General features: G+C 41.8%; 2 protein-coding genes and 1 long non-coding RNA gene across 3 annotated transcripts in view; 1 reads left to right on the forward strand and 2 right to left on the reverse strand.

The window, feature by feature from the left end:
- Positions 1–61, reverse strand: part of TRMT11 (tRNA methyltransferase 11 homolog) — a 51,309-nt gene extending 51,248 nt beyond the window's left edge. Inside the window, exon 1 of the mRNA XM_019520315.1 lies at positions 18–61. Coding sequence (XP_019375860.1) covers positions 18–53 — 36 coding nt within the window. The 5' untranslated portion in view covers positions 54–61. The remainder of the gene's footprint in view (positions 1–17) is intronic.
- A 4,365-nt stretch (positions 62–4,426) lies between these two features.
- Positions 4,427–11,099, forward strand: LOC109299799. Its single transcript, XR_002098005.1, has 3 exons — positions 4,427–4,538; positions 5,052–8,191; positions 11,088–11,099. It is a non-coding gene; the product is annotated as an uncharacterized LOC109299799 (long non-coding RNA).
- Positions 11,100–11,120: 21 nt separating this feature from the next.
- The window catches only part of HINT3 (histidine triad nucleotide binding protein 3), a 9,984-nt gene continuing 3,857 nt past the window's right edge, over positions 11,121–17,247 (reverse strand). Inside the window, exons 4-6 of the mRNA XM_019520211.1 lie at positions 16,397–16,466; positions 15,175–15,301; positions 11,121–12,557 (exon numbers count right to left, since the gene is read on the reverse strand). Of these exons, the coding sequence (XP_019375756.1) occupies positions 12,510–12,557; positions 15,175–15,301; positions 16,397–16,466 (245 nt within the window). The 3' untranslated portion in view covers positions 11,121–12,509. The remainder of the gene's footprint in view (positions 12,558–15,174; positions 15,302–16,396; positions 16,467–17,247) is intronic.

Raw genomic sequence — 17,247 nt, forward strand, 5'->3', positions numbered from 1 at the left:
CGGAAGTTCAGATGCTCCTGCGCCAGCAGCAGCAAGTAGAGACCTCGCGCCATCACTTCGCCGGGCCCCGCCCCGTGCGTCTCGATCGCGCATGCGCTGCGCTACCCTCTCCCGCCTGGTGCGCATGCGCAGCCGCGGTTCAATCTGAGCGGGCGCCCGGTCACTGCCCCGTCGCGGTGGGAAGAGGCGCAGCGCCCTGGGCGACGCTGGGGTGCCAGCTGCCCGGCAGGTGCCTGAGCAGCAGCGTCGCCCCTGCGGGCCACGGGGCGGGGCGCGAGGGCAGGCGCCCGGGTTGGAAAGCTCCAAATTGTGGCATTTGCCGAAAAACTGCCATGTACCGAAAAATATGCAGATAAGCATGCACATAAGTTTTGTTTATGTGGCATTGCTCACTGTAACTGCGCAGTGAGAACTGCATCAAAGTTGAAGCCCTGGTTTATTTTGAGGCAGGTAGGAAGACTATGATTATAACTTAGGTTTTGCACATGCTGCATTGGTTAACTGCCCCCAAAATCATCATCTGCTCTAAGTGCTTTTACTAGTATTGATTATGCATCGTACAAGACTTGAAATGATCATACAAGTAGGATAATCATACACCTGGCAACACCCGTCATGGGTCTTTATAGACTTCCCTCAGAGGCGCTGGCTGTTGTTGCTGGGGCCATGACTGCTGTGTGCCATTGCTCTTGCTGAGACTTAAAGCCAGAGGTTGCTGGCTACAGGGTCTTGCCCCTCTGCTCAGGGTCAGGCCAGTCCCTGTTAGACCGATCCCCATATTTGGGGTCAGGAAAGCATTTCACCCATGGTCAGACTGGTATGGCCTGGGGTGAGGTGCCGTCCTCTGTAGCAAGGGGCACAACTCTCTGCAGGGATCTCTCCAGCATTTATTATCCTTTTACAGAAGCAAGGTGTTGGCTGCCAGGGTCACCCTGCGCTACCTGTGGCACGTGAGGGTGTTGCGTCTTGCGTTGTGTCAGGGTTGACAGTGGTTATACTAGAAGGTTAGAGTATGGTTTTGCATTTGATGGTCTGGCAAGGGCTGATCCTGGGGGAGAGTTAAACTAAATCAGCATTTCTCAACCTGCGGGTCACAACCCAAGAGTGGGTTGTGAGAATATATGAGAGGGCTGTGAACAAACTTTAAAAATGGGTTCTCTTTTAAACGAGATGAAGGTGGGAAACAGCAGGTTTTCTCTGCCAGCCTGAAGAGTTGCAGCCTGAGAGGGGCTGTTTGGGGCACCCCCATCCCTGCAGCAGGTTGGGAGTGAGGGGAACTGGCAGGGCCAGGGGGCTGCTTTCTACTTAAACTATTTACTAGGTCGGGACTAGCCATTGATGTTTATAAATGGGTTCTGATACAAAAAAGGTTGTGAACCACTGAACTAGATGACCTCTGGAGGTCCCTCCCCGCTCTACTTCTCTACGATTTCTACAAAATACTGGTAGAGGCCATAGTGCAAACAAGGCGTGTGCCTTAAGCTCCTTGTGGAAGAGGTCATCTTTAAATACAGCGTTCAGTGCCATGCACTTTCATCACACTACACATACATGTAACACATTAATGCTCTTAGGGGCTGAATGCAATGAGCTGAGCATATCACAAGAACCAGCGAGAGGCAGGTTTTGGAAACTGAGGTAGAGGGTATCAGACCTCAAGGTAGATGCAGGCAGCCATGGGAAGATAACATAAAAACTGTTCTGAAAGGGATAGGTGAAAATGCAGCAAGGTGGAAGGATATAGGGGGAGATAGAAGGCTGTAGTTCAGGCCTGTGAGACCAGGGAGGGAAGGCGTAAAAATGCTTTGAAGGCTCCAAGAGAGAGTCCAAGTCTTGCTCAGCAATGACCTTTCAAGCTGACACTAATAGACCTGATAATTAGTATCAGCCTTAAGAGGCAATGAAGTCATTCATTTTCCCTGCTGTCAAGAAGACCTGGTAATTAGTATCAGCCTTACCCAGTTCACTCTCCTTTCCAACATCCATTCTCTGCCACTGCATGACAGGAGACTGGACCAATAGTCTAGCCCAGAAAATGGCAAATCTCATGTTCTTATGTTATAAACCACAAAAACAAATAACTAAAAAAACCCGAAAGAAACAACTACACCTGCTATGTTGTTCTGAAAACCTCAGCTTATCTTGATTTCACTAAGGGCACAGGCAGAAGTACAGCTCCCTTCTATAACTGAGAGCGCTTTGCAGGAAGTGTTCTGAGTTACAAGGATCCCCCGGACCAAACAGAAGTTCACTGTTGTTTCAAGGGGGAGGGGAATCTAGCTGTGGGCTGGGAGCCTGCAGCTGGTATCCACTAGCAATGGCCCCTCCTCCCTGTGAGGCTGCAAAGTTTTCAGAACGGGAGGGAGGAAAGGGAGCAGGGGGAGCTCATTCTTGGGGTTCCCCAGAAGATGTTGGAGGGTGAGTGGTTGAATTGGAGCCTCCCCACCTTGGGGAAGGGGGCTCCAATACACTCACCCCACCCTCCAGCAGGGGCTGAACCCCCTCCCACCGCAGGCCGAGCTCCCTATGCTCCCTTCCCAACCCCACCCCCATTCTGAAAACAGCTCGGAGCTGGGAGGTAGCATAGACAGATGTTACAGAAGACACTCTGTTTTGAAGTATCTTCATCTGATCCCTTATGCAGGGGTCAGATTGTCACCTGATCATGAATGACTCATGCCCCTGGCAGCAGCAGGAGCATGGCAGTGGCGGGAGCGCAGCGGTGGTAAGCAGGGGAGCTCCCGGAGACTCTGTCAGCACTGTTGTGGGGGGGAGGGTTGGCAAGCGGCCAGCAGGGATCACCAACCACTCGCAGGCACTGCCAGCAGTGGGGTGGTGAGCAGTGTCGGCGGTGCCTTTTTGTAGAGGGTGCACTACCACGCTCAGAGAGCGCGCATGCGCCTGTGTGTACCCTCTGTGCATCACTTCTGCACCTGATTGGCCATTTTTGAAGCTGTCTGCAAGTGTGCACTTGTGTTTGGTCCCAGTTATAGACCTGTGGCCATATCAAAAATTGTCAATTCTGTCTGCGCCCTTAGTTTTTTATTAAGAGTAAACCGATTCAGCACTTAACTCTTGTTCTTGGAGGGAGGTAGGGGGAGAAGTGTTGGTTTATATTAGACTTCCTTGTAGGTTTTAAATTCTTGATTACAGCTTGTAAAAACCCAGAGACTGCATTTATTCTGTACTTGACATTAGATTGAGTTCTAGATACACCCCACTAGAATTCCTCTGCTTGTCTACTTTGTTTCTGGAGGATTCAGAATTTCAGTCTATAACATACGTTATTTATGGTTGTAAAGAAAATCTTCCAAGTGTGAAGTGATTTGGTACTGTCCAAGTCTATTGATAGATGGAAGAACTGAGAGAGCTGTGAACTATCCACATGGATCTTTGTGGCTTGTTGAAACGATTGTCCTATTTCAGCCTCAAAACAACTACTGTTCAGTAGTAATTTAGGAAATTCTTTTATATATGCATAACATAACAGGCACATTGATTCGTTTGCAACACATTTCTTGAGATCACAAGTTTAAATACAAAACATCCCTTCAAAACATTTTGCTAAACAGTACTTATTAAAATATTGAATGTCTGTCACTATTGCTTTTCTACCCCCAGTAGGTTAGAAACCCTCACAGTACTCAAGAAGAGTGAACATATGATACAGCAAAGTTATTTTTCCTCCTGAAAAAAGCACACTGCTCCATGTATTCAATTGTAAGGTGGCTAAAACTTTACATTCCTATAAAAATATTCCCCCCCCCCACAGTAATCTCCTAGGCCATCTCCAAATCTATGCAAGTCTTAATAGTCAAAGTGTAACTCCCTTAAAACAAAAGTCTATGACAAACACTAGCAGATGGCTGTCTCGAGGTGGATAATCAATACATGTGGTAAATAATTACTAACTGCACATGGGCTAATTCCAGGTGTGTTGTTTTGTTTTATGAAATATAATAAATATTATAGTTATATAAATCTATGATGAGGTTTAGGTAACAGCCTATATATGTGCCTGTATGGGATAGTAATCTCAAACTGCAATGTCATCTTATACTGGACTTGTTTGACTGCAGGGCTGCCTTAGCAGGCACCCTAACCTCCCCATAACAACATTAAGGAAGAGCCATTTACTTTAGTTCTATACTCTTAGGGTTAACTGAAGTATGGAGATATGGGCAGTACCACTCTCAATCATTCTTTCCTGTTTCTGTTTCTGCATGGGTACTAAAGAGGTAGAGATACCACTGCCTTAGTATTGCCGCTAAGGCATGTGTTCTGTATTTAGTAACTAACATCATCTGTGGGAATCTCATGAGCATGAGATTCCCACCTTAAAAACTGTTCAAGCAGCAGAAAAAAAATCCCCACCCCTTTCCACTGATTGGTAGGCTGCTTCCTGATGACTGGTTTATTCTCTTGTCTGTCAGCTGGCAGCTGCATTGATCAGGTCAACAAGCCCAAACAAGAGATTATTTGGAGCATGCGCTGAGCTGACAACAGTAACATTTTACAAAGGTTTCACTGGATAAAAAGTAAGTACAACAGTATATTTGTACTAGGCTACATTGATCCCAGGCTCACTGGAATATACTGTGTAACTACACATATCTGGAGGCAGAAGGAAATGTATGCCTTTGTAACTGACTCAAAGTTTAATTTGTTTAATTTATGGACTTGCATTACTCCTGCAATTTAAATAGTTCAGTTAGTTTCCCTGTATGCTTTTCATTGTTGCGGTACTAGTGGGTGGCATGACGTAATGAAATGTTCAGATATGTTTAATGCGCTCATTGTCCCCAGGCTCCAGCCCTAGGCTCAGGCAGAAATCAAAGGGGCCCTTCAGTCAGTTCATGCAACAGGGTGGAGGGAGTTGAAGAATATTACTACTACTAGGTGATGGCTGGGTTTCTTAGAAGATGAAGAGACTCGTGTATATTTCTGAAGTTTTATTGTATTTATATAAATGCATGATGAGATTTAGCTAAGAGCTATACACAACCAAAATATTGTTATTATTGTTCTGTGTTTTTTTTTTTTTTTTGCAGGTGGGAGTGTACAGCCCACTGTCAGCTCCACAAAGCTTTCTTGTGGATGGAGAAAAATAAAAAACTATTTGCTCAAACAACCAGAACCCAATTCAGTGCTGTGGATGATCTGAGAAAAAACTGGCAGAGCTGGGCAGAAGATCACATTGATTATCAGAAGAAGAACCCATTCAGCAATGATGACAGACTTTTGTCAAAGCCTGTGCATGCCTGCTGCAAAGGAGATCCCACTTATGGAAGACCCCCTGAAGGATCTAAGACAGAGAAGAGGGGGAAAGATGCCCACATGCATGTGGGGAAGGAAGTGGAAGAGTTGTGCATGATCATAAGAAGCATTGGGGAGAAAGGGAAAGATGGGAATGTGAGAGTGAACTTCCAACGGGTGTTTGAAACATACGTGACTATTTCCAATAAAGTAGTGGGAATTCTGCTGCGAGCAAGAAGACATGGGCTGGTTCAATTTGAAGGGGAAATGCTCTGGCAAGGAAAAGACGACAATGTGATCATCACCTTACTTGAATAAGGTTTTGCGACCTAATGAATGCCATTGCATGTTTTCTTTCAGGAAAACAACATCTAAATGCCATCTTGAAAGAGGTTTTTGTCACTACATTTCAACCTAGCTAATCGCACAGGACATGGGCAGGAAGGGAATGTTTAGTGAAGAGGCTGAATAATGCTTCCATAGAATGCCAGAAGATAAGGATAGAAATAACCATATGGATTGGCCGGTCCATTGCTATGCCGTTGGATTGTTCTTGACAGTATATCATCTGCTTTATTTAGTCAGCTGTTAAAAATCACTCCAGTGACAGGGCGTCTCTTGGGGTTCTGAGTAACAGAAGTAGAACTTCTTGCTTTCGGTCTGCACTGGTTCTTATGCTAGCAAGTTTAGAAGTATGCAGGGAGTAAAATCTGCATGGAATGTAAGCAGAAAGCTATTCTTTTCAAAATTGCACTTATAGGGCAATTTGGGTTGTTTTCACATATCAGGACTGTAGATATGAGTATAGGGAATATCACACCCTACTTGATTAAAAAATAATAGCTTAGTGCAATAGAATACTCCTTCAATAGCCTGTATAATTACCATGAGGGCATGAGTTGCATCTTAAATATGTTTTTAGGGTGGTACATCATTATATGGTACAGACAAGTCTATTCCTAATCAATCTTCTCCACAACCATTAGATATCTCTTCTTCTATTCTTCCCATTTCTGCAACTTGGATAACTTCACTCTGGTTTTATCTGTTCTGGCCGCCTAAAACTTACCTCTCACCCAAGAAGTTTACATAGCTATGCAAAGACCCCTCCAAGCAACTTGAAGGTGTCATTAAGATATGATGGATCCCCTTCAGTACAGGAGGCTGCCACAACAAGGGGATTTGGAGAAGGGCTTTAAGCATAACCTTGGCCAATGATAATAGCACTGAATACCTTCACCTTTTCGAACTCCACTCCTCACAGAAAGGAGGACAACCACTCTGAAGTGCCAAATACATGAATACTGCTTAAGACATACCTCATTTGACTTAGGCAGAAAGCCATATTGATTTAAGCTTTCAATGCACCCTCTCAAAAGAAGAAAGGACAGTCTTTTGGTTCAAAAATGCAACTGAAAGTTGATGCATATGAATTCCATTCCTGGCTCTGCCATGAACACCTTGGCCTTTTCTATATGAGAAAAATCAATACCGTTAACTTCCTGTGGATGCAGTAACATAATTGAAGGCTATAAATTACTCAGGAACTCTATTTACATGTTTTCAACTATTTAAAACTACACCTAGTTGGGAATAAAAATTTACTGTTGCCTGTGTAGTTAGAATCACACAAGAGTTGTGTCTAAATTACTTAATTGGTCTGTGCCTCATTCCACCTGAAAAACAATAGCATTTCCTTACCTCAGAGGGATGTTATTTATATACATTGATAAAAGACTCTTGGTAAGTGCAATAGTTTATCATGATGCTAATTACTGAAGCACAAATAGCAATTGGAATCTGCAAAAGAGTGTTAAAGATCAATATTTTCATTAAATATATTAATCAAAATGCAATAATTTTCTATTTGATTCAGTCTGAAACTGAGTTTCATTTCATATGATTCAATTTAAAATAAATTGGCATTCACTTTTACCATCTCATTTCCTCCCCTTCCAAAAATGCTGGGGGGAATGTAAAAAAAGGAAGGAAAGGGGAGATGCCAGAAATGCTAAAATACTTCATTTTGAATGCAAATGAAACAAGATTTATTTAGATGTATCAGAACACTTCAAACATGTAGAAAGCATTTGAAAATATTTATATTAGTCATTTTTGTCCAAGTAGCTCAGCAACCAAATCTGCTAATGAACTTCATTAGATTAATACAAGCTGGGCATGCATGTTATATGGATATAGATCTCATAGAGCAGAAAAATGCTTTTCAAACCGTTACAGTATGTAGTATTTGGTATGTCTAGCTTAAATGCTTTAAATGTAGTTGATTCCTTCTTTGTGGAATTTGTAAATCAATCGTTTCAAGAATATGATCAGGCAGTACAAGCATTGAGGGTTAACTAATGGAACAGGTTAGCACTGTTGGGCAAAAAAAATGTGGTAGGCTGCCCCTTTCGGAAACTAACACAATGCAAAAGACCTTTTTGGATTGCAGCCTCTGCAGCTTGTATCTCCCAAAATGCAACTACAGCTTCTGTAGACATACTTGAACTGCCAGTAAGCTCTCAGTGAAGCTGCAGAAGCGTGTTTCAAGAGTTGCATACACACCCAGGACCACCTTTGGTTGTGGGTAGTTCCCACTGAAGTCTGTGCAGCTGTGGTTTGGTTAGAGCTAGGTTAAAGATTTCAACACCAGTTGCAGTAATACCTCTGAATGCAGTATAGACAGAGCAGGTAAGGTCCAACAAAGGACCAGAGGAAACAATTAGATTAAGCTTCAGGAGATATGACCATCTTATTGCTTTCAGGGTCATACACTGCTGTACAAAATCCATTGAAAAGGAAGCTATGATTTTAATGAGATTTGAACAGCAATAAAGCCAAATTTACTATTTGTAGATTGTGCATGTGCATTCCCTAAAGACAGGGTGTGGAATGCTTGAAAGGATGAAGACTGGCCTTACTGGGTGGGATCACAGTATTTTGCTTTCAGCAGTAACCAGAACTTGATGCTGAAAAAGATATAGTGCAGTAGGCCAGTATGTTCATGGATATGTTCAAGTGTAAAACTTCCTGAAATAGTTTAAACTATCAGGAAGACATCATTTCTAGTACTAGTGCTTAGAACAGAAGACTAGGAGTTGGGAGATCAGGATTCTAATCTCAGCACTAATACTTGTTTATGTGATCTAGGGCAAGTTATTTTACTTTTCATTGGATTCCCCATTTGTGAAACAGAGCTATAACTCACCTTTGTAAAGCATTTTAAGATCTTTAGATGAATAACTATTTATCTTTTACATAATTTATGATGATACTCAACCAACATTGCCACTACCAAGAAAAAGTGAAATAATTTTCTAGAGTTGTTTTTTCTTTTTGCCAAAATTCACGTTCATGTGAAGGTTCAGTTATGGTATTTTAAAAATTGTCAGATTCAGGAATGCAAGTTTGAATAATAAAAAATATGCACGTTTCCACTGAGTGAAGTTGTTTTCATCTTTAAATTTAAGCCCTTCCCAAAGTTGTTTCCTCACAAAAAGTCAATTGATTGAAAATATGCTACCAACACCCCAGCCCCAGATCCTTTAGGTTTCCAGCTGTAGCCTGTTTTTCTATATCTCTTTCACTTGAATTGCAAGTTCTTACACTATAGGGACCATCTGTATTTAGTCTTGTATTTTATCTTGATTTTGTCACATTTAATAGTGGTTTTCACCAATCTATTGTTCTAAAGTGAGACTTTCATCCAATTCACTTGCTAAATTAGACTTCAGGCTAATTAGGACTTGCTCATTTGAATTAAAGCTAGAGGTTCCTGGCTAGAGGGTCTTGCCCCTCCACTCAGGATCAGACCAATCTCTTATTTGGGGTCAGAAATAAATTTTACCCCATGGTCAGATTGGTATGAACTATGAGTGTTTTTGTCTTCCTCTATAGGAGGAGGAGGGGCACGGCCTTCTACCTGGGACCTCCTGAGTATATATTGTTAAGATGTTATAGAAGCAGGACATTGGATGCCATGGTTCTCCTGCTTTACCTATGGCAGGTGAGGGTGTTTGGTCTATGTTGCATCAGGGTTGACAGTTTTATGTAGAGCTTAAATTACGGTTGTATGGGATGACTGGATAGGGATCAATCCTGTCTGTGGAAGGGCATCGGACTAGATGACCTCTGGAGGTCCCTTCCAGCCCTAATTCTCTGTGACATTTTTCTATCATTGTAACACTTGAAACCCTTCCTTGTTTGCTGTGTGTATTTGACACCACTCTTCAGTCCATTTCATTGCTTTGCTGCTGCTCAGCATGTTAACATGAGAGCATCAGGCTAAGGTATCGTTCTGCAATAGGGGAAGAAAATATTACACGCCTTCTCCCCCCTCCCTCAAGGCCAAGGGGAAGAAAAGCTTACTTGCACACCCATCCTGGTTTGAAGGTGTCTTATAATCCCAGATCCCAATCCTAGAGCCAAGAAACAACAGGATCTATAGACAGTAGCCTAAGAAACCCCTCCATAGGTCCCTTCCCCATACTCCAAGCTCCTACACAGAAACCAGGAAACAAAGGATGAGTTTGGATGGGTTTACTTTCCAAGATGCTTTGGTGCTTACCAGGATCTGGGGGAACATCTGTCCTCTAGAGAGCCCCAACAGATGACAAGGTTGAATGGTCACAAACTCCTCCATGACCGTTTCAGGCTGGATATAAGGAAGAACTTCTTTACTGTCCGACCACCAAGGTTTGGAATAGACTGCCACCAGAGGTGGTTCAAGCACCTACTCTGAACACCTTCAAATGACATCTGGATGTTTACCTTGCTGAGATCCTACGATCCCTGCTGACTTCCTGCCCCTGGGTTAGGGGGCTGGACTCTCCGATCTTCCAAGGTCCCTTCCAGCCCCAATGTCTATGAAATCTATGACCATATTGCTAAATAGAGGCAGTTGTGTGAAGGAGATGTCCTTTATTACCACATCTTGAAGATGCCCAGATACTGGCATGCCTTAAAACAATACTGCTGAAGAGGAGCTTTTTAGAAAAGCAAACTGATTAACTTTCAATAGTGTGTTCAAGAACTGTCAGCCCAGTCAGCTGACACTGTCATTCTCCACTGGAAAGAAACTAATAAAGGCCTCATAAGGTTCTGTTTGTCTCAGTAATTAATATGACTCAATTTACAATTAAAAACCTTAGGTCAGATCCAGAAACATGCCTAGATCCCAGAGTGCAAGGTATCTGTGCTGCTTATGCAATTGCATGGAGAGACTTGGGTGCCTAAAAATGGCCTTCACAACAGTGCTGAGCAGGCGTGCACCTGAGCTAGTACACAAGAAATGCTGACAAGAATGTCCAATTCCCACCTTTTCTAGACTTAGGTGCTTGATTGCAGTCCTGATTTTGACACCTAGACCAGACTGAATTCAGATGTTAACATCCATCCCCACCTCCCTCTCCTCTCCCCATCCCAAACTTAGGCACTTAAGCACTCCATTTCACTGGCCAACTGATCCATCCTTATTTTTTAAAAACAGGATCATTAGGGTGGTGGCAGTGCCCACCATTTATGCAAAGCTTTACCCAGGAAATGGGACATCTTGGCTCTATTCCTCCCCCAGCCTAAGAAACCTACTTTCCTCTGACCTTGATGGTAGGGAGGTAGGAAAAGGCTTTTTGAAGCTGGGCCATGGCACAGCAAAGAATGCAAGTTCCATAGGGTCAGACAAAGAATAAGGAAGAGGGAAGCATGTTTCTATAGCCATTTGATAAGAGTATTCATTTGTCCAATCACTCTTTAACACAGATAGATACAAGCAATCCTGGGAGGAAGGATCAGCATCCAAAACTTCTCAGTCCTATCTTTGTTGTTAGAGGCAGGGTTCTACAAATAAAAAAAAAAAATAGCCTACCTTGATATTTGTCTTTTATTGAGCTTCTTCATCATATTTTAAACTGACTTGCATCACAGTTACATATGGTTACACAAATTTATTCAGTACCATAATATTCATACATGGTATTAATACTTTTTTAAAGGTGTTAATGTTGCCGCCCTAATATTTTATCAAGTAAGAAAGCCAACTTGCACCTCATCTATTGCAAAGAATTAGTCAATGTATGAAGGTTTTAATTAACACTTTCCTAACACAAATTTAAATTTTAAGCCCCAGACTCCATGTGAATAAGCTCTTAGAGTGTTCTGTTCTTTGTTCTGACCCATTAAGGCATACATAAATAAATATTACAACATTGCAGCACTAAGGCAACAAGGTGCTGGATCAGGAGATAATATTGCCAAGACTGTGTTCTTAGAGGAGCTTGTTAATGTAGTACTTATAAAAACTGAAGAGCTACCATCACAGACCAGTCGGACACAATGCTGGCAAGCACCGTGAAAGCTCTCACGCAACTCTGACCATGCAAGTGCCATGTTTTAATTTTGGCTGGCAGAGCCCCAGCTATGCCAAATTCTAAGCAATTTTGTGGCAGTTGTGTGTGGTGAATTTCACCAAGTGATGAAACTAATAACTCATTTCCTTTGTGGCTCAGAAACATTTAGAAGTCCAACTCCAAGAAACAATTTATTAACCAAAGACTAACCCAACCTAGAAGTCCAGTGTATTAGTTCATTCCAGCTCAACCGCTCAGAATTATTGTAAACATACAGTAAATAATTTGGTGTATTCATACACACAACAGACAAGCCATCTTAGTCCAACACTAACATACTAACACTCATACATATAGGTAATTTACATTCTACTGCATTATCACATTCTGGGCACATTATGTTTAGCGCTTGCTACGTTCCATTGCCATGCAAGTGAAACAGTTACATACTAACATGGATTAGCACCAGAGAAGGTAGTGTCTCTTTAGCACTGTCCTCACTAATAAATGGACATCACCACATAAACCAAGTACATACAAAAGGAAATCTGTAAGTTCTGAACCCTACTGTAATCCCAAGGTGCTTTTTTAAAAATACAAAACTAGCATTCACCGTGGCATAACCTACATGCTACTTGTAGTAGTTGCTAAAAGTCTACTCAATTTTATCATTACATTTGGAATATATTATACTATATTTCAATAGGACTAGTGTTTCATAGATTACTCAGGTTTCTGTTCAAATATTTTACATCTCATTGTCAGTCCACCTGAGTTTATTCACAGTAAGAATTAGGTTGACAATTAAAAGTGAAAGGCGTGTTTGTTCTTAATAAGAAATACAAACTTTTCTTTTCCTTTTTTTTTTTTTTTAAATCCTGGTATGATCTAGGTTTAGGAAAGGTAAATTTAACTCGCAGCATTTTCAGTCTGCAATCGTTCAATCAGCTGTTCAGCCTGTAAAGAGAAGAAAACATATTTTATTTACATGGTTGACTCTCCAGTTTATTTACTATGCAAATTATTCTGGCAAATACTAGTCAAAACAATAATTGTTACATTAGAGCACACTACACTAAACAGCGCTGCAAGTGCTTGCTACCAGACAAGACATGCAACAGACATCCGATCATACCCCATGAGTCCGCTTAAGCAGGTAATTCACAACTTTTCTATTACTGAAGGATTATTAGGTCAGAAGAGAGAAGGTTCTGTAGTGCTTAGAAAGTGGCTTGTTAAGAATGGGTCAATTTGACAGGATGCTTTGGGGATGTGTGAGGAGATTGGCATTAGAAATCAAATGATTTCCAAGTTGGCTGGCACTGAAGGGACAAGGTAGAGGCCACGGACAGGACAGGACAGGGCCATGAAAACAATCAGTTGCTGCTAGGAGTGTCACAACCAGGGTTAAAAATCATTCCCGAGAGTTTCTCCTGGGAGAGCAAATGTCTGTATACAGTCTCTATTGAGAGAAGCCACAGCACAGCCCTCCAGCATGCCAAGGTGCTTTGCTTCACCTCCCCGACAACCCTCAAGAGACCGTATCATTTACTGGACTCTAGCTAAGAAGGGAGCAGAATGTGCCCCCTTCACAATCCCCACACTATGCTGCAGGGAGAAACAGACCGTCCCCGAGCACGCTGGACCAGCCAATCAGAGATGCACACTGCTGCCATCTGTCTCCAGACAGACCGAGGGAGTCCACTGAGACGTGTGCACAGGAGCCCCTTGTTGGTGCACAGCATCAGTGCAAACCTCTGCTTTTCAGGGGTTATTGTCAGCCCTATAAGATATCCTTTTTGTTTAAACCTGTATCCAAAGGTTTTATTTAAAAAAAAAAATCACCAGCTTCTAAGGCCTAAAAGGGTAAACAGTTGAGGTGCCTAGACAATGCCTTCAAGTCACTTGCCTTGCTATATGCGATAGTATGCTACAGGTCTTACATCCCAGACCAGGGCTGTCCCACCGCTGGCTTGCAGGTGTACATGGTCCCTAAATTGTTAATCTCATGCCTCTGGATTCATGGTCCAGGCTCTCCTGCCACACCCCTCCCCTTCCTCCAGCTTCCACTGCCTATGACCTGGGGAACTTTTTGTTGGGGGAGGCACATGGTGTGGCACAGCGGGAGGAACACCTGGCAAGGCATGAAGCTCAAGTGGCATACAGTCCGGAGGGGCATGTGGCCAGGATATCTGTAGCTCTTGGTCATTCAAAAGCTGGGTAGCCCTGTCCCAGACCACTGTGCAAAAACAACAGAACAAGGCAAAATAGCCCTTACAGTTCATTTGCAAATACAACTAGATAGTTTAATTTTGTTTTGTTTTACATTAACGTGGTTCTAAATCAAGTGGCCCCCAAACCATTACAAAAACGAAATATTCCAGAATATTTTTCATTTTCTCATTTGTACCACTTTAAGATGCTATAAACCAGATAATGTCTTGGGTTTTTTTGAGCTAAGACTCCTCTGACTTCCCATTTATCTTCAGAAATCCTGTGTTAACACAGTAAGTGCATCTCACCAAAGGTTTTTTTAGTACCTATATAAAAGGGCTGTCCCAGGTAACATAGATACATTTTAATGCAGTAGGTTCTCTTCTCATTCAGTATATCTGTAATAGCAAAAGCTTCCCCACCATGTCCTGTGAGCTTGCCAGAAAGCCTGAAGGACATGCTACACCACGGATGGGCAAACTCTGGCCTGTGGGCTGGATCTGGTCAGCTGTAGACTATTTCCCAGCCACCCTAGGCAGGGACGCACAGACAGGGGATCACAGCTCTGCCCCAGCTCCAGACTAGGTTGTCACAGCTGTGAGGAGCCAGGGCACCCCTGCAAGGAGCCCTGAGCATGCAGGCTACAGATCATGACTCTGCTCTGGTTCTGGAGCAAGCTGCCCCCATTCCAAGTTCCCAGCAGCTCTACAGCAGCCCCCTGTACTGCTCTGCCATGCGTGCTGCCAGTGTGGCTCTGGTTGATTTCCATGGCAACCCCCACCTAAGCAGCCATGAGGGCAGGGGCAGCTGGGAAATGGAGTTGTCTGGCTGCCAGCCAGATCAAGTATTTTGCCCACCCCTGTGCCAAGTTGTTCGGTCACATGGCCAGTTCAACTTTTGGCATTTCCCAGTGGAGACTAACAACAAGATTATTTTTTTTTTTTTTAAATGGAGACCCTTTATTGTGGACTGGACCAAGCCCACAAAATTTTATACAATAGCTGCTGTTCAGCAGCACATATAGCAATAATATTTTACCAGGTGCCCTTCATATCCCATTAATAAATCTCTTTCACCCTACCCTCACTATATATACACATGTAGTTATAATTTTAATATGGGCCACCCACCAAATTCAAATAAAAAGAGTATTTTCCATTCATATTTTACCACTATGGTTTCCTTAAAAGGTAAAGGTCATATCACTTCTACATTTGCTCTAAACAATTTCACCCTAAAACATTTGCATAGTTAAAAGTTATCAAAATTATGGCACCAGCAGTTGGTTTGAACATGGACAATAACACTCTTGCAGAGTATTATAAGTATCTTAAAATATGAAAAGTGCACTTTTACTTACTGTGATAAACCAGTAGGAATTGATTCTGTAAATTAACCTGGACAAGAAGCCCAGTTGACTGGCTGGGGCCAGGACATGAAGGTGTAAGTGGGAGATTGAGCAGAATGGAGGCCAATGGAAACCCATTCTTAAGAAGAAAGTGGGAAAAAAAAAAACCAATACCAGTTATATTAATTTGGACATATTAAATTTAGATACAGTAATAAACCATATTAAAAGTGTTGGTTATTCTGAAATACAGCAATGACTTCAGACATAGCAACAGATACATTTACACGATCAAATACTTGTAGTTTTCATTACTTGCATTAATGCAATCTGTAAAATAACCCTTATAACATGAGTAGCAACTCATGTGACTTCTATCATTTCACTTTTAACTGAGGGCAGATAGACAGCATCAGCCTGTGGAATTTATTTCCTGCCTCCCTTTATTTTTGTATTTATATACATTTTGTTACTAAGAAAATCTTTTTTTTCAATATATTACCATAAATATATGGTAATATCATATAATTTATTAACATAAATGCATGGGGTCTGCTCTACAGCTGGGAAATCAGCAGTCCACTGTCCCTCTCGTGAAGGTGCCCTCATTCTGCTTTAACCATGGAAGGTATAGTCCCCGTATCCAAATGGGAGCCTGAATAATATTTCCCAAAGCATCTAAGAGGGGGTTAAAATTATTTCAGACAAAAATGATTTTGAACACATTCAAGATGACTAGTGCAACCATGGCCAAACTGCTGGAAAACAGATTATGTTCATTAAAAGTTTAAAATACTTTTAATAGTCATGTGTCTCATCTGTATAGGATGAGACTACAAAATTCGACTCTGCTCTGGATTCAAGGACTCCAAAGCATGCTGTTGCTACCTGGTTATGGCAATCTTTTGAATGTTTTGTTTAACATCTTCTTGCTCTCCCCCATTTCTCGTCATAAAGGCAAACACATTTTAGAAAGACACCATTTGGTTACACGAGACATTTTCAGGGAAACCAAACAAGAAATAAATCTTGTATAGAATCAGGCTTTCAAACCAATTCTGCACAAAACATTTTTCAGTGTATAGTCCAATGACCATGCACTCTGAAAGAGCCTGTGCTGTAGTTTCAAATCCTAATAAATTCTCTACTTCAGTCAAATAACCACCATGTTGCCATTGCTGCCACTATCTGTCCAATACGTATCCAACATATATCCAGAAAGTAAACTATATACCTTATATCATTCAAGTCAGTAAAGTTATTTCGCTGTAGGATGGTTTTTCCAACTTCCATCATTTTCTTCACTTTTAAAATGAAAAAAAAGGCACAACATTTAGAGTTCATACAATGCTGTACATTTACTAACTGCAGGCATCTAGAACATGGGAACTTTTCTGAAACAACCTCAATTTTGGTGGTGGTCTGAAACTGTTTTGTATAAATATTTACACTACTTAAAAATTATATTATAAATAAAAGCCTTAGTCTGTCTGTAATGCTCCGGGCCAACTGCACATGCCAATTGGCTGTGAGGGCCTGGAGCGTTATGGACAGAGAGGGAGAGGGAGACCGAGTGATGGCACCACGGGGCACTGGACAGGCCCCCCTCCCCCGGTCATTCATGATGGGCAATTTGCTAGTTCTCAATAATGTGGTACCAACAATGGAGTGAAAACTTAAGGCACTTGCAATCTGAGCTGCTTTCAGATCAGAGTTACTGTTGTATTTCATCTCCCTCTCCCCATCTCCCACAGAATAACCCAGAAAACTGAAATAGTGAATAAGACAAATAGGGTAACAGAACTGTGTACAATTACATTTGCAAGTTAAAAAAAAAGAAAAACAGCTGTATTAACAGGTGTCTGAGATCATCTATAAAGGGAAACTAATAAGCATAGTTACAGCAAAATAATTACTCCATGGAGTAACTACTTTATAATGGTTACTTATATTCTAGAAGACATGCCCACACTACAGCCTTATTGTGGAATTTGCTGGCACTAATGAATCTATAATACATCAATACTTTTACTCCTTTGGATAAAATGCTTTCATCTACAAAAAAAAAAAAAAAGAAAAAAAAAA

The sequence above is a fragment of the Gavialis gangeticus genome, unplaced genomic scaffold (genome assembly GCF_001723915.1).
Source record: "Gavialis gangeticus isolate Ggan-Ray unplaced genomic scaffold, GavGan_comp1, whole genome shotgun sequence".
NCBI classification, from domain to species: domain Eukaryota; kingdom Metazoa; phylum Chordata; order Crocodylia; family Gavialidae; genus Gavialis; species Gavialis gangeticus.